This window comes from Penicillium arizonense, assembly GCF_001773325.1.
Source record: "Penicillium arizonense strain CBS 141311 chromosome Unknown PENARI_contig003, whole genome shotgun sequence".
Taxonomy (NCBI): domain Eukaryota; kingdom Fungi; phylum Ascomycota; class Eurotiomycetes; order Eurotiales; family Aspergillaceae; genus Penicillium; species Penicillium arizonense.
In genome coordinates this window covers 1,102,551-1,121,570 of record NW_019173280.1, presented here as the reverse complement: position 1 = coordinate 1,121,570, position 19,020 = coordinate 1,102,551, and the positions used below count along the sequence as shown (strand labels likewise).

The following is a 19,020-nucleotide window of genomic DNA, read 5'->3' as shown; positions in this document are numbered from 1 at the left end:
TGACGTTTCCCGTTTCCTCTGTAACTTATGGGGAGATCGACACACTTTATTCTAGTGATGCCCAAGACATGAGATCATGTAACCTCAGAGGAAATTGTTCCCGAAACAGAAATAATTACCCTTCTAATGTATGTTACCGGGAACCCCCCTGAGCACCTAAAGTGAATCTTTTGGATTATGCCTAGTAGCAAATAGAAATAACTTAAGAATTAGACAAGCTTAAGTTGAAGCCTTATATCTCTGCAAATCTAGCATCCGTTATAAAACCCAAAACCAAGGTGTAGAGGTAACAAAGTAGATAACGCAAATCTGATATCATCGGTTCTATCTCCATCTCCAACTACACAGCCACGCAACCCACCCAACACTTAGACCTCATCCACATCACACCACATCACAACCCAAACATGTCCAACAACAAATACATGTATGGCCTCACCGCCGTCCCAGCCTCAGCCGATGCCCTACTCACTTCACCAAACAACCCACCCCCAACCCACCCCCCAGGCCCAATCCCTGTCCAAGAAACACCAATCCCAAACACCCCACTAGCCCAACGCATAAACGCATACGCACGCCACCACCTAGCAGAAGAAACATACAACCACTCTATGCGCGTATACCACTACGGCCTAGCAATAAAACAATACCGCTTCCCAGCACGTTCATTCCCGGACTGGGATTTCGATCATGAGACTTACTTCCTTGCGTGTGTGTTGCATGATATTGGGACAACGAAGGAGAATCTACGTGCTACTAGGTTGAGTTTTGAGTTTTTTGGGGGGATGCTTGCTTTGAGGGTTTTGCAGGATGTTGATGATAGGGAGAGGGTGGAGATTGGGACTGGAACTGGGATTGATATTGGTGCCAGCGCTATTGCCAGCGGTGCTGCTGCGACTGCTACTGATACTACAACCGCTACTAATGCCAACGCTACGGCCCCTCGTGAACAAGCGGAGAGTGTGGCGGAGGCGATTATCCGGCATCAGGATTTGTGCCATGTAGGCAAGATTACGGTTGTGGGGCAGCTATTGCAATTGGCGACGATCTTTGGTAAGTGTTGTACATCTTCTCCTTTTTCTCCTTTGTTTACAGTTCAAGCCAAGCCAAGGCTTGAATGATTCTTTACTATTTGACGGGATATGCGTATCCATCTCCGTTTGATACGTCATATTGTTCTCTGCTATCCCGTGTTTCGAAATTTCACCCTTAACTTAACCTTGTGTTTTGATCTGTGCGCTGATCCTCATCTGTACACCTTTTTAGATAATACCGGCGCCTATGCTGATCTCGTTCATGCTGATACTATCAAGGATGTTTGTGTGCATTTCCCGCGGATGCGCTGGAGTCGTTGTTTTGCTGCTACTGTTCAGTCGGAGATTGATTTGAAGCCTTGGGCTCATAGTACTGCGTTGGGTAAGGAATTTTCGGAGAAAGTGCTTGGGAATTCGTTGATGGAGCCTTACGAGTGATCTATTGGGAAAAAGTTCTAGGTTTGCATTTCATGTTTTGTGTTTTGTGTTTGCAAATACTGATCAACAGGAAAAGCTAATGGAGGGATGATACTGATAATTCCAATCAAATTGATGAATTGAAGACGATGCTGCATTCAAAGGCGATATCCGATTGACGTAAAGATTTAAGGACCTGTCATAATTGTAAAACCCTGTCCTGCCATTCATTCAGATATCAAAACCTCGCCATAAAAAAGACAGGACCATGCTAATGTACACAGAACATATTGACGCTCTCACATCTCCGGGAGATTATGAAGCCGAGTTTCACCTTCTTTCTGGGGGATCTCAACGTCCCAGATCTTCAATTCCTGGCCCTTCTCAAAGTGGTGGTCCTTCTTTTTATTGGACAGCTGGAACTCGAGATTCCGATTGACCATCGCCTTACTGGACAATGCCAGTGCATCAACGAGCTCGGCCATGCGTCGGGACTTGGTGAAGGCGTCGGTCAGGTGCTTGAAGTTTGCGACCCAGACCGATACGATCATACACTGGGTCAGCAGGTCGTGTCTCTCAAGGCAGTGGCTGGCGTAGTGCATGGCGTTGTGGTAGTCGAGGACCAGTTCTGGGAGGTAGGTAGTTCGGATTTTATCGTAGTCTTTTTCTTCGTCGGCATCGGTAGATGTGACGAGCCAGTCGTCGCTGACCACTAGTCCCAAATAGTCCTCCATTGCAGTCACACAATCATGCATTTCATCGGTCATGTCGGTGACGGCACCCGAGTCACGTCGACGTCTAGTCCTGCGCTGGTTAGCTTTGTATTTAGATAACATGGGAGAGTACTTACTTAGAGATCTGCTCGTGAATCTGAGCAAACTGTTCCACTGTATCAAATCCGAGGGTCAAAACCTCTAGATCAGACATCCGCTGGCATTGGTACCATGCTGCCACCAGTCCAAAGTTGCTAGAGTTGGAGGTGCTGCGCCTGTGAAGGCTGTTTCTCTTGGACTTAGACGGGCTGGTTGGCGTGGACGCCTCAACAGGATTCTCTTGTGGGGGTATTGAAATGATATCGGAGCCGAACTTTTCAATCGAGATATCAGACAATCGCATACGGAGGCTCAACTCGCGAGCAGCGGCAAGCTTATCAGCAACTGATAATTGTCAGTTAGCTGGGAATTGAAAGAGAGAATAACACAACATACCGAAGAATTTGCGATACAGCCAAGCGCCGAGCTCACAAATCTTGTCCCATTGACCGTCAACGGCGCGGAACCACTCCAGACTACGGATCATCTTCTCGTCTTCATCGGCGACAGAAGTGCCAATCAAATCGGTCTTTGGTGACACCAGCGCTCGAAGACCGTCAGGTCGTCGCACCACTCTTGAATACCCAGTGACGTCTCTGGAGTGATCGATTGTGGGAACATCGGCGCTCAACCACGACCATTGAACTTCAAGAACGGCTTCAACGTCGATTCCATATCTCCGCATGAGTCGGACCTGCTGCATTTTCTCTTCGGGGTCGATGATCTCAATAAGAATTTTAGAGAAGACACTATTGGCCATCTCAGTAGGAAGAAGAGACACGTAAAGTGGAATGAGGTCGAATAGGCACTTTTCTTCCAGGGTGGCAATGTATCCAGCAATGATCACTGACGCCTGTTCGAAGAAATGGGTGTCTGCGCGAGCATAGGTCATCGAGCTGGCCACAATGTAAGTATGTGTAGCGATCCTGAGAGCCTCCTCGTCATCGGCAGCAATGAGGAACGATTCGTCCACAGGACTATGCGCAAGCTCTGGAACAATGGATGCCTTGCCATATTTGTCGGCACTAAGCTGCGAGACAGCTTGAGCTAGGGCCGGGAAGAAAGAGTCGTAGCCCTTGCTGAGAATGGCGGCTTGGATGTTGCGGAATGGATTGCGCGCTTCGCCGCTGATCCGTTCAACGCCTCTGAGGTATACCAGGAACTTCTGGAGGTCGGCATGACCAGGCGCTTCCGGTGTGAATGATACAGGGGTGCTGGGTGAGAGACTGAGTTTGCGCTGGAATTGCGTGCAGAATCCCCGGTAGCGTTGGAGCACGACACTGTTGAAATACACGTAGAGGTGGTCGTCCCAGCTGCGGCAGACACTGGAGGCAGCATCAGTCTCGCCAGAAAGTAGCGAATAGACTGCCCGCTGGAAGTCATCAGTGTTAGGGCTGCGTGTCAGGGCTGCGCAAGCGGTGCGCCATGAATCGTGCGCCCGACTATTCATCAGTCGCGTGTGACCATCATCGATTGGAAACCGAGTCTTGGGCGCATTATCATCCACGCTAGAACCACACAAGCTGACAGCTCTCCATCCTTCTAAACGGCCCTCTGCCCATTCACGAATCTTCGTCCAGTTCTCGCCTTGTCTCAGCATCTTCCAACAAGTCACCCAGGTGGCGCGTTCGTAGATCTCATCCTGCTTTTCCAAACCGTGCTTCTGTCGAGTAAGAGCATCGGGATCGAGTTGTGTGACCAGTGGCTTCTGTTCCTCGGTGCTCAAAAGCGAGCGCGCGATGCCCGGGTCATTCGGCTCAAGAGGCTGTGGCCATGCGCGTAGTCGCTTATGACCCTTGATCGCCTCCTTGGTGTAAAGCCAGCCATGCGACCATAATCCCTGGCCCCTTTCCGAGCGCGCCTCCATTTGCGCGATCAAATCATCAAAATCCTGTGTACTGGTCTTCGAGGTCTCCTCTAGCCATCGCATAGCAACAACACATTCGAGACCATACTGATCGGCGTTCAAAAACTCCTCCCAGATCTCGCGATCAGATGAGTAGCGGTGGAGGTTCTGGAAAGCTGTCTGGCGGCCTTCCTTGAAGCTAGCCCGACTGGCAGGATCATCGATACTGATCAGGTTAAGCAGAAGACGCCAGGTATCAACCTCGAGTTGCAATCGCTGGATTTGCTCGTGAGATTTCACATCGCTTGCTCGATAGCTCGCCCGGTGTCGGTTGGTGATTTGCTGTGTCTGAATTTCTTTGATGGCGTCTTTCGCAAGATCGCGGTAGCTCTCCACCAGTTTGTAAGCTGCCTGGACATTCTGGAAATCGTCGGTGGTATTTTTGCGCTTGAACTGATCGAGCTTGTCGGCGAATGCTTCAATTTGACGAGTGACGCGGTCGGCGGTTCGGCGAAGGGGATGCAGTGCTTCTTGGGCGCCCGCGGCTGTAAACAGCGGGGTATCTGCGATCCATCAGTGGATGTCATTCGAATGTTTATGTGTAAACCAACCTTGTCCCTTGCCCGGGATTTCGTAAACAGACTGCAGAGCAGGCTCAGGTTCCGACTCCTCAGAGCCGGTCTCCGATTCCTCATCATTCACGCCATCCATGTCTTCATCCATGTCCTCATCCTGATCTTCGGATGTTGGTTCTTCACCCTCTGACCCTTCATTCTCGTCAAAGGGTCCGCTTTGGTCCTCTTCCTCCTCAACACTGATGATCTCATTCTGCCTAGGAGGAGGCAATGCCTATAACAGATCAGCGAAGTCAAAGAAAAAAGACATGAGACATACCTGTGAGAACAGGTTACCCCCCGAGGAAGCAGTTCGAGCGGAACGAGTTAAGGGCGCCATGATGAGAGGCGTGACAAGGGAGAGAGAAGCTCTGAGGAATTGCCGTGTGTTTGTCTCTTTTGGTTTTTGGGCGCGTTGGCGGACTAACCCCAATGTAGATTAGCGCCAATAGAGAACCTATTTCATCGAATTTTCTCCTCCGCCGTTCTTCTTCTTCTTTTTTCTTCCACAAATGTCATTAGGCTTTCATTAGAGTCTCGGAACGAAAGCTCAATTTTCGTTCAGGTCCTTGAGGCCTCTCTGCGTGCTCAAGATTGTCTTAGAACAATTGCAGTTCTTCAATTAGCCTGGTTTCCTCTATATGGGAGCTCAGACAGCAAGGGAATTGTGACATGCCTGTGGAGGCAACTCTTTATGTACATTGTAGTCTACAGGGATCTAATTTTTGCCCTCTGCTGCCTGTGCTCGCTGTCTCATCTTCAGACGCAGCAAATTGGCCTTGGGGCAGCTGACGGTCGACGCCTGGTCTCCTCGGTCCTGGTAAAAGGCATTGCAGCATTCGTATAAAGCGTCGACCTGTGCCTGGCACTTGTCCTCCTTAAACGAATTCTTGGTCAAGCAATCTAGCTTCGGTTAGAGACTGTCGTCATATGTCTGGACTAGTTCTCAGATACCTTGGATGGCGCACTGGCATTGTTAGCAAGGCCAGGGTATCAGTAAGGCTTCAGGAGACATACAGCGCGCGGGTGACAGGGTGGTTCATGAGACAGATCTTGTTTTAAGTTCCCCTACAGCTTCTCAGTATCTATTTGTGAAGTTCTTAGTGACATCTCATACCATAATGGAATGCTTCAAAGACAAACTGTATGTTGAACGATGAAAGCAGTGTGAGCCGGAATCCGCATGGCAAAATAATCTCACCGCTTTAAAGCCGTGGGGGCGAGGCGCTATTCTGCCGCTGATCTCTCTCTCTTCTCTCCAACTTCAACTTGCCCTCTTCACTACCGTCCACTGCTCCAGTCTACCGAGTGAGTCCTTCGTCCTTGTCTCATCATCTCTTTCCTCTTTGAATTTCTCTTCTAACCATCCTCCGACACTCCAGACAGACTCGCTTTCAAGACCCCGCACTATTCTCATTTCACAAGCATTACCACTCAGGTGAGCCTCCTGGCTTGTCGCCACGTCGCGTCTGCAAAATCAGTCATCTAACAAATATCAGCCAAAATGTCTGACAAGGAAGGCGGCGCGCCACCCACCGAACACCTGAACATTAAGGTCACGGATAACAACAATGAGGTCTTTTTTAAGATCAAGCGGACCACCCAGCTCAAGAAGCTGATGGATGCGTTCTGCGAACGTCAGGGAAAGCAGATTTCAACTGTCCGCTTCCTGTTTGACGGTACCCGAGTCCGTCCTGAGGACTCCCCCGAAACCGTACGGTCCTTTCCATTTTTTTCTTCTTTTTTGTCATGTTGGGTTTTTGAGATCTTGAACTAACCACTGCAAACAGCTTGACATGGCCGACGGCGATACCCTGGAGGTCCACCAGGAGCAGATTGGAGGTTGCTAAACATCTCACTCTGTGCATCTCGAGTTGCCAGGACGCGGTTGATAATGTGGTTCCCACGGATGAGGGAGGGGTGACATGAGCTGATTACGGGTTCTTGATAGATGTTTCATTCATGGCCCAGGGAAGGGAGTTACATGGCTTTTTTATGAGACACGAATCTACAAAAGTCACTCAATCTGTTTAGATTGTAGTGCAACTTTACTTATCTTGTATCGCTTCCAATTCTAATAGACAAATTACGACGTAAGTTCTAAGGTCGACCTGGCTTACTTCGCCTGTCGTCACCTTCAGGCCATCACGCGACCAAGGAGGATAGCAATGGGAATCGTGGGTGGGGGCTTCCCTTTCCCGTTTACTTAAGAAAGCTCAATGACATGCATGAATCGCAGCCTGACAGCCTTCCATGCTAAATCCGCCATATCTGGAAGGATTTGACCAATCCAGCGCGTCACGATCTATGTCGTGCTTATGCTTAAGCGTGTTCCGCCAACAAGCTATCAGTCAATCGATTCCAGAGTCCAGATAATGAAAGCATTAGTATTAAGTCTTCCCGTCTTCCCGCCCAGCTAGACAGAAATATCTACCTATACATGGCAATCCAAATATCCCACCACCTGAAACACGAAACAGCAAAGAAATACCCACCGAGCTCTCCAACGGACCAGCCGGAAACCCACAGATATCAACAACCCAACCCCAGTGAAAATACACACATACATAAAGAAAGCCCAATATTGTAATACAACCAAGATGCCCTCAAGCTAAACCTAATTATCCCACACAGCATTCTTCGCCTTCTCGTTCTCTTCCTGGGCCTTAGCCTCCTCCTCCTTCTCCTTCTTCCGGCGCCGAATCTCCTGCTCCTTAACAGACCGATCATAAGCTCTCTGCTCCTCTGTTCTCTTCGGCGCCCGGATCCCCAACGCACCAGCAATCAACCGCGACGCAACAGCAGTCTGCTTCTCAGGCCGCCGAGCAGGTCCATCCTTCGAGGCGGGCGATGATGCTCTAGCACTGGCACCCCATGGATTGGATGTTTGTGGGGATATAGGTGTTGGAGGCGGGTCGAGAGGTCCCTCTCCTGCGCTGAGAGTTGGCGAGAGGGCGGCGTATTCGGGGCGGGGTTGGACGTCTTGTTCCGATTCCGGCTCTGCTTCTGAGTCTGAGTCTGCCTCGTCTTCCCAGGAGTCTGCGACTGGTTTTGGCTTCTTGGTGATTGGTTTTCTCGTGCTAGGCCCTGCGGCTTTCTTTGTTGGTCGGGCGATTTCCGGAATGGACCCTTTTTCGCCAATGGATAGGTTGCGAAGGGCGGATTGGAGCTCGGCGCCTGTGTCGGACATAATGTGTGAGGTTGGAATTGGTGGGTGTAGCACGTAGGAATTGGGAGAAAGGGGGATTTTGAATGGGGTTGTGGGAATGAGCGAATATATATAGATCCAGACACTCGAAATAGAACATGGCGTCAGTGACATGGTCGATCGTGGAGAAGGGCTAGACCACTTCGGGTGTTTCTGCCTGAGGATGCAGGTATGCCTCGGGAGTATACCTCGGGTCTATCATTGGGGACTTGTCTTGTGAAACACACTAGATGCTTAGCATTTTCCTGGAACAGGGCGTGAAAATTGAGGTTCTGCAGGACTTCACCCTGTCATCATTCATTTACGCGAATATGTACCTTGTCGCCAAGGGGGTTGTGATCCTTGCTCGAGTTTCAGGGAGGCTTTTGTTCGAACGCCCTGTCCATAATTAGTGAAGTTTCTTTTTCAAAAACTTGTCTTTATGCCTGTTTCGATGAGTATGAAACCGAATATGTTCATCGGCCACACTCTCTGTCATTTTTTGTTTAAATTACTTATACACGCAGTCCTCGCTGCAGAGTAGAACAAAATGGCAGAGGATAATCCCCTTCCTATCAGAACTGTTACTTTCCACTACCTCAAATCAATGTTGACGACTCGCGCTGCAACTTACGCCTGCAAAGAGGTGACGCCAGAATGTCCAGTGGAAGGAACGATCTACGGATATGCCCCAAATTATTCCACAACCGTCGAATTCTGTGTCATATTCTTCATTTGCTGTCTGGTCCAGCTAGCCCAGATGATTAGATGGCGTCTATGGTCGTTCAGCATTTCTGTCATTCTCGGGGCGTTAACCGAAGTGATTGGTACGCTAATATCGTTTCCTTGTGTTAAAGTTAGCAATGGAACCAAAGACTCACCAGGCAAACAGGCTATATAGGTCGTATACTCCTCAACCAGAACCCGTACTCATCAATCGGATTCCAAATGCAGATTTGCACGCTGACGCTCGCACCCGCTTTCTGGTCTGCTGCTATATACCTGACACTGAAGCATAAAGTGACTGTATTGGGATCGCAATATTCGCTTATACGGGCGAAATGGTATCCCTATATATTTGTCACCTGTGATATCATCTCTCTGGTTCTTCAAGGTGCTGGCGGTGGCATTTCAGCTACAGCCAAGACAGCTAGCAAGATCGACATGGGCAGCGATATCATGATGGCTGGGATTGTCTGGCAGGTGATCACTCTGACGGTCTTTGGATTGGGGTCAGCCCACTTCCTTTTGCGCATCAAAGGTGCCCCGAAAGAGGAGTTGACTTTTGAGGCTCAGAGGGTTTGGAAAAGTCAGAAGTTTTGGTCGTTCTTCTGGGGCATTGCTATTGCATTTGCTACTACTTATATCCGTTGTGTCTACCGGTGAGTTCCTTGGACACCCTTTTGCAATTTGCACTTGCTGATTTGTCTGCAGTGTTGTAGAGATGGCCGGTGGGTGGAAGAACGACATCATGCAGGACGAGTTTAGCTTCACTCTTTTTGAATCTGCGTAAGTCGGCGTGGGGTGTATATTGTTTTAATGCCGAATATGCTAACGGGTCTCGTATTTTAGCATGTGCGTTGCGGCTGTTGTTGCACTGTGCATTGCTCATCCTGGGTATCTTTTCAAAGAGATGCGCAGAGGGCTCAATGAGGACGGATCTGTGCTAGACCTCAAGGACCTAGAGCATAGAGAGAAAGAATTCTTTTGATGAGATTGACATGTAAGACTAAACTTGATGATCTGATGGCCTGTTCGAGGAAGACCAGGTTACTGGTGCGGATTTTGGGAAACTATCTGTAGGACTTTATGGAAGCTAGATGGGGTGTGTTACTCATAGGCCATAAGGACTCTATCATTAACCCACCATTGTCAAACAACTTTAACCCGAGGCACTCGAAAATAGGCAAAAAAGAGGTGAAGCAAGAGAGGTCAAAGTAGGGCAAAAAAACTATAGGAAACGGAAAACTCGGCTTTTGTGTAGAAACTACTAATACTTCACCAGTGGCTGACACCTGTTGTATTATAACCAACATCATATTTTTAGAAAGGGCGCTTCTGGGTTTCCTTCCTTTTTTTGCCCCAGATTAAACAACAAAAGAATACTGAGTGATAAAAGCAAAGTGCCTCATGGTGGTCAAAAAAAGAAGTGCAAAAAAAAGAAACTCTCCCTCGGGGAATCGAACCCCGGTCTCCCGCGCTTATCGGTTTTAATGACAAGCGGAAATCATCACCACTAGACCAAGGAAGATTGAATGACCGAGTTACTGCTCGACCACTTGGCTGGTTGATGGGATATTCGGCCATCTTTGATATTATGTTCCAAATAGTCATATACAGAACGCTGAACCTAAATTCGATTCCTAGGTTAACAGCTACAATATATTGGCTGGATAGATATTGTACATATTAGAGTGGTATTTAAGCTGGTACAAATTAGACTTTGGTAAAAAGATTGTAGCTTTTCTTGCTTTTTTTTTTTTTTTTTTTTCGTGCACAACCTGTCGGATATGTATTGGCGTAGGTGTAACCACCACTTCTATGTCGAGCCGACGATTCTCGCAATTACTAATGGTCTGTCGCATGCGAGGAGAGGCTCATCGAATATCCTCACCAAGATTTCCATATACTGGAACTGAATGCGCAGAAGTCTATACTAGACCCGATCTACACCTGTATATACATCATTCTAAAACACCAACCCCTACCCCCTAGCCAAAGCAACAACCTTCTTCGCAGCCTCCTCAAACCCATCAAAAGCATGCAAAGGGAGCCCACTCTCCGCAATCTACAACCACCAGTTAGCAACAGGACAACTAAGGACCAAGAGCCACCAAGTAACAAGCCAACACATACCATCTTCTGCCCCAATTCCTCATTTGTACCACGCAATCGCACAACAACAGGAACCTGCATATTCAGGTCCCGGAACGCCAAAATGATCCCCTCGGCAATCATATCGCAGCGAGTTAATCCCCCGAAGATGTTGACGAAGATCGCTTTGACGCGCGCATCAGAGCAGATTACTCGGAATGATGATTTGACTGTTTCGGATGTGGCTTTGCCACCTGTGTCAAGGAAGTTGGCACAGTGACCGCCGTGTATTGTTAGGGCGTCTACTGTATTCATGGCGAGGCCGGCTCCGTTTACTGGGGGATGCTGTTAGTTCATTGAACGTGAATACCTGGGTTAGATGGGCGTAAAGTGGTGCGTGACTTACCTAGCGTGCCAACGCTGCCTTCACCTTCCAGCCTGTTTCTCTCTGTCAGAATATGCAAGTATCTGTCATTATGTGTCGACTTACTTGACATAGACAATGCCATCCTTCTCAGCTTCAACTTCTTCCGGAACCTCCTCGGAAGTATTTCTCAACTTGTGAATTCCCTCCTGACGACCTGAGCTGCGATATGCCGCATCATCGAATCCAAACCGAGCACCGTGGACTTCCGGTGATCCACCAGCAGAGATACCAACCCGTGTCTCCAGAACGAAGGCTTCTTTCTCCTTATAGATTTCCCAAAGGGATTGCACCAAGCCGGCAAGCTTCTCATTACCAGAAGCCGACAAACCCAAGTGCGAAGCAGCGTCGGCAATAATAGGGCTTCCATCAAACTCGGCTTGGGTGTACGGGAAAGGAAACTTGCGCGACTTTGTCGGGTCAAACTCAGCAGTCGGTGATGCAATGATGCATGGAGATAAAGCTGTTCGATCAACAGCAATAGAGACAGAGAAATCAGAGTCAGAAGACGTTTCATTGACTGGGACGGACTTCTGCTTGAGGAGATCAAATGCCTGAAACTGCTTGATGTATAGACCGCGTTTTTGGTTGGGAATCGATCTCAAGACTGGAGCTACTCGTCTCATAGTATGCAAACCTCGCCTTTGGGAGCCTACTCCAGCGATTGACTGTCGCCATGTTAGTATATCAACATCTCGGATAGACTCGACGCAGAAAAGAAAAGAAAAGAACTCACACCCATTCCCGGGCGACTAGCCCGACTGTTCAACAACGCCTTCATCCCAGCACCAAACTTCTCGGGATGATCAACCATAACCGCGCCAGCACGCTCAAGTGCACGATATTTGGTCTCAGCATCAGGTTCACCAGGTGCAGCCCAAGCCCCAGCATGGCCCATAATGCGACCAGGAGGAGCCTCACGCCCACCAACAAGCGCCATAATAGGCCTGCACAAACACAAACATCAGCAAACCATCCCATCAAACCCTCCACGAAAATCAAAGATACCACCAAAGAAGAGAAGAGAACGACATACTTAGGATCCCTCACCCTAGCCCGATACCCCCTAATCCACTCTGCAGCATCCAACTCCGCCGTGCCCCCAATCTCCCCAACCAAAATAATTCCCTCAGTATCAGGATCATCCTCAAAGATCCTCAACCCATCAACAAAGTTAGTACCCGCAAGTACATCCCCACCCATACTAATACAAAGACTCTGGCCCAGTCCCGCGCGCGTCGTCGACGCAACGGTCTCGTAACTCAATGTCCCCGATTTAGCCACTATGCCTACATTCCCCGGTGCGAAGCAGGGCAGTGGCTGGAAGCCTATGCGACATTTTCCTATGGCGGATATTATGCCTGGGCAGTTGGCGCCTACAAGGCGGGTTTTGGACTGGGTTTTTAGTATTGAGTGGATCTGTTTGAATGTGTTAGAAAGACACAGCGCATCACTGGGGGAGGGAGAGCAAGTTAACGTTTTCATACCCGAAGAATATCATGGATAGGAACATGTTCCGCAACAGCAACAACAAGCGGAATCTCCGCTTCGATGGCTTCCTCGATTGCTTGGGCGGTTTGTGCGCCTGGGACGTAGATGGCTGATGCATCTGGTTTTGCTCTTTCTTGTGCCTGGATAAGGAGTTAGTTATATGACATTATATCATCAAAAATCAAGAAATCAACAAATCAAATAGTGTAGTATAATATAACCTACCACTCTAACAGACGGAAAAACTGGTAATCCCAAATGTTCACCTTCGACACCTGGCTTGACGCCACCGACAATCTTCGTCCCCCATTCTAGGGATTCCTTGACGTTGGCTGTTGCTTGTTTCCCTTTTTTGCGGTGTTAGCAGTGTATTCCATGAGTTATTTTTGTGTTATAGCGAATTGGGATTGGATAGGATGTTTACCCGTAAACCCCTGGAAGAGGACCCTAGTATGTGCACCAATCTTTAGATTCGGTAATGTATCCGCGTAGTTGTCGACGCGTCGGGTGGTTGTGAAGTGTCGTCTTGTTAGGGATGTGCGCCATAGTGTTAGGGCGGACGGGCGCTTTGGGAGGGGTTGGAAGGGCATTGGGAGTGGTGGGTTAGGGATTTGTACACCTTCAACTGGCTTCGTTTTTTTGGGATTTATGCATGCAATGTGTAATTGGGGATGTATGGGTGATGTGAGGGGGATATGGGGTATGGGGTTAAGACGGCGTTTTGTGATTAAGACGGCTACGTCGGCTAAGCCGGTGTCGGAGCTTGGGCTTTTTCCACTGTTTGCCGAGAGTTGGTATATGGGAGTTTATACTGGGGATATTTTATGCTGGATACAGTATTTGTTTATTTCTTTTTATCTTTGATTGATTTGGATGGATTGTTTACCGTCCAAGTGTTTAAGTTGAGGATGTCTCCATTCGGCGTCAAAAAAGTAAGGCTTTGAACATAGATTCTGGCTGCTTCATATATCTTCAAGTCATAAATCATCCAAACACGGCTAGATATGTGACTAGATGCGAAGAAATACTACTATCACTAAATTTCCTACCAACATCAATATTCATTAAGATGAAGCTTTTTCCCAACAAACCGTCTCCTAGCCGGCTTCTCACCACGCGATTCCCGCTCGGCATTAAGGCCCTTCAAAGCATGAAGAAGCATACCAGCATCGAAGAAACCATCTATTAAAAAAACTCAGTCAGTAAAGTCCCGCAGAACACCCAAATAAAGAAGAAAACTTACATCCACCCATCCCATCATCCTCCATGTACCCACTATCCGCCGCAGAAGTAGGCGTATCAACACCAGCCCTATCACCACCTCCAGGACGAACAAGCCTCCCCCGTCTATTCGACTCAGACTGCAAATCATCAGCCAAAGCCTCCGTCTCACGGGCGCGGCTGGTACGCGGGCTCGTAGTCTTGCGATTAGTAGCGCGCAACAACTTCCGAATCTCAAAGAGGTAAGATTCAAGGGTATGCATAAGACGGGACGTCTGGCGATGTTTAGACGAAGCACAGAAAGAAATCGAATCATCTTTGATGATATACCCGATTCCGAAACCGTCAGCGGATGTAGGACCAAAGCCGAAGTGTCGTAGGCATGGGTTTCCGCAGTTCGAGGTTGATAGGACAGTGTTGTTTATCTTGTCCCAGCCTGCGTCACTGAAGATTGCCGGTGTGGGCGCTGTTGTTGTGCGGTAGCGGGTGCTGCTTCCGCTCGGTGAAGACATGCCATCGTCTGAGTAGGGTGGTTCGGAGGAGAGTTTGGGTGACTCAGGTCTTGGGGACGAGGAGGCTTCGCCTGGGCTTGAGTATCCGCCTGTTGAGCCTGCGTCGAGGAAGAGGCCTTCGTCGAAGGAGCGTTGCCAGAGGCAGTAGAGGGCGTAGAGATGTCGGTCTTGGCCTTGGCCTTTGGAACAGTCTTTTGTCATGGCGGTGTGCTTTTGGGTTGCGGCGCGGAGGGCGTCAACCTTTTGTTCGGCTGCGTTCTCGCCCCAGAAGGCTTTGACGAAGTTCACGCTTTCCGGTGTGACGGTGCGCACTGCTTCTGTCCGGCCGTGGAGGAACATCTTTGTCATGGCGGGTTCGTAGGTGTTCTCTACCCGGCCGTAGAGGCCGTAGTAGGCAGCTTGGAAGGCCATTTGGACAAAGGCATCGGGCGAGAAGCCCATTGAGGTGATGAAGTTCTTACCATAGCCTTCGAAGTCGAGGACTTGGAATTCGTGCTGGCCGAGGAGGTCGGAGAGGTGGGATTCAGCAAAGCGGAGGGCGATGTTTAGCTCGGGCGTCATGTCCCATTCTAGCTTGCGGGGTGTGGTGCTAACGTTGCCAAAGCTGCGTGGGTCACGCTTTGCTGGGTCGGGACTGCTTGTTGTCCAAAGGCTTGGGGCTTGACCGTTGATAGTTTTGGCGAAGCGCAGGATCGTGTCGGTGTACACATCGCTGGCGAAGCGGAGAACTGTGTGCCCGTCTACGCCAGTGTGCTCGAAGTTGATACCCGCGCTGCCGTTTTTGCACACTATGATCTGGAGCTTGTCATACCACCGGTTGGTGCAGGTTCCGACTTGGACACCCTTGATTACTTCACTTGTACCGCAGAGCATGTTGGCACAGAGCGCAGCTGTGGTAGATGGCTCCGTGTCATCAAGACACAGAACGAAAAGCGCGGTATCGACGATATTCAAGCACTCGGCGTTGTTGGAACTCGGATCTTTGGTCATGATATCCCGCAACCCGGACCAAATCTTTCGGTTCTCCGTACTGAGAACACCCAAAGCGCCCTTTGCTGCGTGGTGAATAGGTGTCTGCGAAGCGTCTTCAATAATAACCTGCAGGTTAACCGAGATATCCTTCTCGCTCATGATCAAGTCACTGTTATCATCCAGCACGTCAAACCAGTAGAACTGGCCGCGACACATAACAGCCAAGTGCTTGGCTGAGGGATACTGGCTGATGACACATCCATTCTCCGTGGGAAGACGAGCGGTTCCAAAAAGGCGAGAGTACTGATACATGCAGAGCGGAATTCCTCGCACAGTATCAGGAGGCAACTCTTCCCGGCGCACAGCCCGAACAAACGCCAAGGCTGAAATAACCAAAGATGCAGCGCGAGTCACCTGATGGTTTCTAGCGGGCGTCGGGTCATCTTCCAAAAGAAAGAATGGATTGAGGTTGAGAACAACAGCTGCAGACGTTAGATGATATCCTCATCTGAAAGATAGGGGAACTCGTCTTACGATTATCAAAGTTCAAATATGAATCATACCCTGCCATGAATCAGCATTTGTCCCATATCAATCTCACACCAGAACTCACAGAACTGCTCAATATAACTCGTCTTCGACCCCGCATAAGTCTTCAACTTCTCCTGCAAGATCGGCCCGTCATTCTTCAAGAAATCCCGTACAGCAGCCTTGGTATCCTCATGCTCCCTGGGACCCTGCAGGGCCTGCAGCGCATCAATATGTCTGCGACAGGTATCCTCAAGATCAGGAATAGGCAGCTTAGGCAAGGAATCCTGGTTCGCAAAAGTCAAGCCCTGGCTCTTCGGCTTGTGCAGTTCTGCAACCTCTGATGAGGGTCCCGTGGTCGATACATTCGGTTTTACGACCGTATGGGCCTGGCTCTGGCCCTCAGACTGGGGCTGGGCGTTGGACTCGGTCATCTTTGAGTTTGGGTCGGCGTTCATGGCATCGCCCAGTGGTTTGGGTGTTGTAAAGAAACGGACTGCCGTTTGCGAGTAAGACATGTTGTTAGATGGGTATTCCAACACAATATCAAAATGGGAGAATCAAGTGAACGCTAGATAAAACCAGACTAGGCGTAGTGACTAGCGAGGACGGTGGGGATTGACAGGAGGCGTAGGGCAGTGCGGTAGAAGTAGTGGCAGTCTTGGAGGTAGTAGGATGGCATTGAGACTATGTCATGTGCATGTGCAAGCGCAAGTGGCAAGTGACAAGTGACAAGTGACAAGAGCAAGAGGTGTATAGAGTAATGTATAGGTAGAGTGGAATGAAAGCAATAGAAGTAAGGTACCCGAGACGGAGAGGACAAGGCAATAAATATGCAAATGATAGAGGATGGAGGGCAGAGGGTGGATCCTCGGACCTAAGGGGAGGGACAGAAGGACTTACTGCGAACAGCAAAGCAGCCGTCACTCACCGGGTGTTGACCGGGTGTGGACTGACAGTGGACAAGCGCAAGGATAGCGCCGGAGAAACGGATGAGCTTGGCTCTGCGGTCAGATGATATCAGCGGGACTCGTGGACATTTTAGATTTGATTTGCTCGGAGCGGTTCTTGTGATCCCGTAAGAAAGACAGAGAGAGCAGCTTGAAGAGTTTCCTCTAAGAGTGGAAGCTGGAGTGGGCTGTCATCATCCCCGGCGGTTCGGGAGGAATCCATAGGGCGGTATGAGATGGGGCGCACGAACACTCACCTAATCTGACATGTACCCTGCAGGGTAACTGCAAGGTAGAAGCTTTAGCTTGTGGGTGGGGGTTGAATATCAATGGGATGAATGAAGTGAGGATTCTCTGTTATGTGAAGGTCGAGTAGCTTCGTACAAATACAGCAATACCTCCAACAGTCAAAGTACCCAAATTCACTCCGGATTGAAATTATCGGAAGGCCGATGACGTTTCGGGCGAAGGGAGACGCGGGGAGAGCTGTCACGTGATCTGAATCTAACAACTACAACAGAGCTACAGTTACTACAATTGAAACATTACATCCAGTATTGTTGAGAAAAATGATCACGCTTGGCCATACGGAGTACATCACGCTTGCAAAAAAAGACGCCGGAGATTTTGATATCCACAGAATGAACCGCAACACATTGCGGGGGAGACAAGATGTCAAGAATATTCACAATTGAACGGTATCTGCATGCCTTTCCAGGAAAGCCAGACACGCGTGCATACATACAGTATGGGGTCCAACTAGCAACCCCAGCCTCGAGGGATACGGACTGATGCTCTCCTGGAAGTGCCACGAGCGAGATCGCCCGGACTAGACATGCACATAATCAAGAAGGGAAAGAATACAAAAGATCAAGATAAGCGAAGCGGAGCACTGCCACGGAGGAATAAGGGCGAGAGTTGGAATGGTAGGGTATATGGTCCGAGGAGATCAGAGCACAAACTCCACATATAAACAAATTTCGGACGTGTGATTCCTCCAGATGAACAGTCATGCATCCCGAGTCACTTAGGCAGTGTAAATAGCAGCGCCCTGGGGAGCCAGGACGTTGGTGGCGTACTCGCCGTCGTAGTTACCGGGGGGCGAGTAGTTGCACACGGTGAACGGTACGTTGGAGCCGCCGGCGTTGCCGAGCGATTCGCAGATGACGGTGGCGCAGCCAACTTCCTCAGTGCCCTTCCAGACGATCTGGGAGAAGTGGCCCCAAGCGTCGAAGTTGGTCATGTCGGGGCTGGCGGTACCGTAGAGTTCGGCGAAGTACATCATCTCGTCGTTGTACATCAGGTTGGTGATCATCTCACCGATAGAGGCCTCCTCAACACCGTATCCAATGTTCTGACCGTAGCCACCGCCATCAATGGAACTAGGGATGAAATGTCAGTATTGTTGAACAATCGGAGAACGGGATACAGGGATACTCACGTGTCATGCTGGTAAACACACTTGGCGGCAAGAGTACGGGCGCTGGACGCGAGGGATCCAGACCAGGTCACAGAGTTGGCAGAGTGGTTGCTGCGGTGGACGTTGTGGTTGTATAGGATGGCCTCCTGGTAGGCATTGGTGGGAGTAGCGGTAGAGGCGGCGGAAGTGGTGGTAGCCAGGGAGGTAGGAGCTTCGGTGGTCGCGGCAGCTCCACCCTCAGTCCAGTAAGAGGTCGAGTACCAGGTGGTGGCGCCAGCGGTTGGAGCAGGGGCCTGCTCGACGGCGTCCTGAGTGGCAGCCGCGGCCTCCTGGGTAGCGGATTCGGTCACGGTGGACTTCTTGGAGAGGTCGACGGTGGGCAGGGCGTTATCGGTGGGGACGGAAGGCTGGGAGTCAATGGTGTCCTCCTTGACCAGAACTTGAGTGGCTGCGGTGCTGGTGGGCCAGGCAGTGACGGTCTTGGTGACGGTGGTGGTGGTCCAGTCGGTCACGTAAACATCCTTCTCAATGACCTTGGCGCATGCGCCAGCCGCCATAGCGGCGAAGAGCAAAGCAGAACGCATATTTGTCGTGGATCACAGATCAAAGATGCAAAGAGACTTCCCCAGGAAGTTGCGATTGAGGTCGGATAGGGTCAAACAGATCGACTGTTGACAAAAGGAGTGTTTCAGATAGGCGCTTAAGGAATGACGGGCCTAGACACCTTCTTTCTTCAAAGAGCGAAGAGAAAGAGAGGACGTATAGGCTGAAAAGAGTG

General features: G+C 49.7%; 7 protein-coding genes across 7 annotated transcripts; 3 read left to right on the top strand and 4 right to left on the bottom strand.

Annotated features, from left to right (window-relative positions):
- Window positions 1-407: 407 nt before the first annotated feature.
- Window positions 408-1,472, top strand: PENARI_c003G05837 (putative urea hydro-lyase/cyanamide hydratase; the record flags this gene model as incomplete). Its single annotated transcript, XM_022628406.1, has 2 exons — window positions 408-1,053; window positions 1,267-1,472. The coding sequence occupies 2 exons, from the start codon at window positions 408-410 to the stop codon at window positions 1,470-1,472; spliced, it is 852 nt and encodes a 283-aa protein (XP_022491564.1).
- Window positions 1,473-1,750: 278 nt separating this feature from the next.
- Window positions 1,751-5,063, bottom strand: PENARI_c003G06526 (nucleoporin Nup84/Nup107 family protein; the record flags this gene model as incomplete). The annotated part of the gene is made up of 5 exons (XM_022628456.1): window positions 1,751-2,255; window positions 2,302-2,608; window positions 2,660-4,672; window positions 4,721-4,958; window positions 5,004-5,063. The coding sequence occupies 5 exons, from the start codon at window positions 5,061-5,063 to the stop codon at window positions 1,751-1,753; spliced, it is 3,123 nt and encodes a 1,040-aa protein (XP_022491876.1).
- A 1,164-nt stretch (window positions 5,064-6,227) lies between these two features.
- PENARI_c003G11441 (SUMO family protein SMT3) lies at window positions 6,228-6,573 on the top strand (the record flags this gene model as incomplete). Its single annotated transcript, XM_022628794.1, has 2 exons — window positions 6,228-6,437; window positions 6,514-6,573. The coding sequence occupies 2 exons, from the start codon at window positions 6,228-6,230 to the stop codon at window positions 6,571-6,573; spliced, it is 270 nt and encodes an 89-aa protein (XP_022491894.1).
- Window positions 6,574-7,340: 767 nt separating this feature from the next.
- On the bottom strand, window positions 7,341-7,913 carry PENARI_c003G04739 (uncharacterized protein; the record flags this gene model as incomplete). Its single annotated transcript, XM_022628329.1, has 1 exon — window positions 7,341-7,913. One exon carries the CDS (start codon window positions 7,911-7,913, stop codon window positions 7,341-7,343), a length of 573 nt encoding a protein of 190 aa, XP_022491367.1.
- Window positions 7,914-8,460: 547 nt separating this feature from the next.
- PENARI_c003G00976 (RTA1 domain-containing protein) lies at window positions 8,461-9,621 on the top strand (the record flags this gene model as incomplete). The annotated part of the gene is made up of 4 exons (XM_022628068.1): window positions 8,461-8,737; window positions 8,812-9,292; window positions 9,345-9,419; window positions 9,483-9,621. 4 exons carry the CDS (start codon window positions 8,461-8,463, stop codon window positions 9,619-9,621), a joined length of 972 nt encoding a protein of 323 aa, XP_022491970.1.
- Window positions 9,622-10,614: 993 nt separating this feature from the next.
- On the bottom strand, window positions 10,615-16,390 carry PENARI_c003G10094 (uncharacterized protein; the record flags this gene model as incomplete). The annotated part of the gene is made up of 12 exons (XM_022628706.1): window positions 10,615-10,698; window positions 10,767-11,059; window positions 11,131-11,162; window positions 11,215-11,816; window positions 11,885-12,095; window positions 12,185-12,567; window positions 12,636-12,779; window positions 12,865-12,986; window positions 13,753-13,821; window positions 13,883-15,826; window positions 15,879-15,908; window positions 15,958-16,390. 12 exons carry the CDS (start codon window positions 16,388-16,390, stop codon window positions 10,615-10,617), a joined length of 4,347 nt encoding a protein of 1,448 aa, XP_022491902.1.
- A 1,459-nt stretch (window positions 16,391-17,849) lies between these two features.
- On the bottom strand, window positions 17,850-18,826 carry PENARI_c003G01325 (CAP domain-containing protein; the record flags this gene model as incomplete). The annotated part of the gene is made up of 2 exons (XM_022628089.1): window positions 17,850-18,204; window positions 18,264-18,826. 2 exons carry the CDS (start codon window positions 18,824-18,826, stop codon window positions 17,850-17,852), a joined length of 918 nt encoding a protein of 305 aa, XP_022491463.1.
- Window positions 18,827-19,020: the final 194 nt, after the last annotated feature.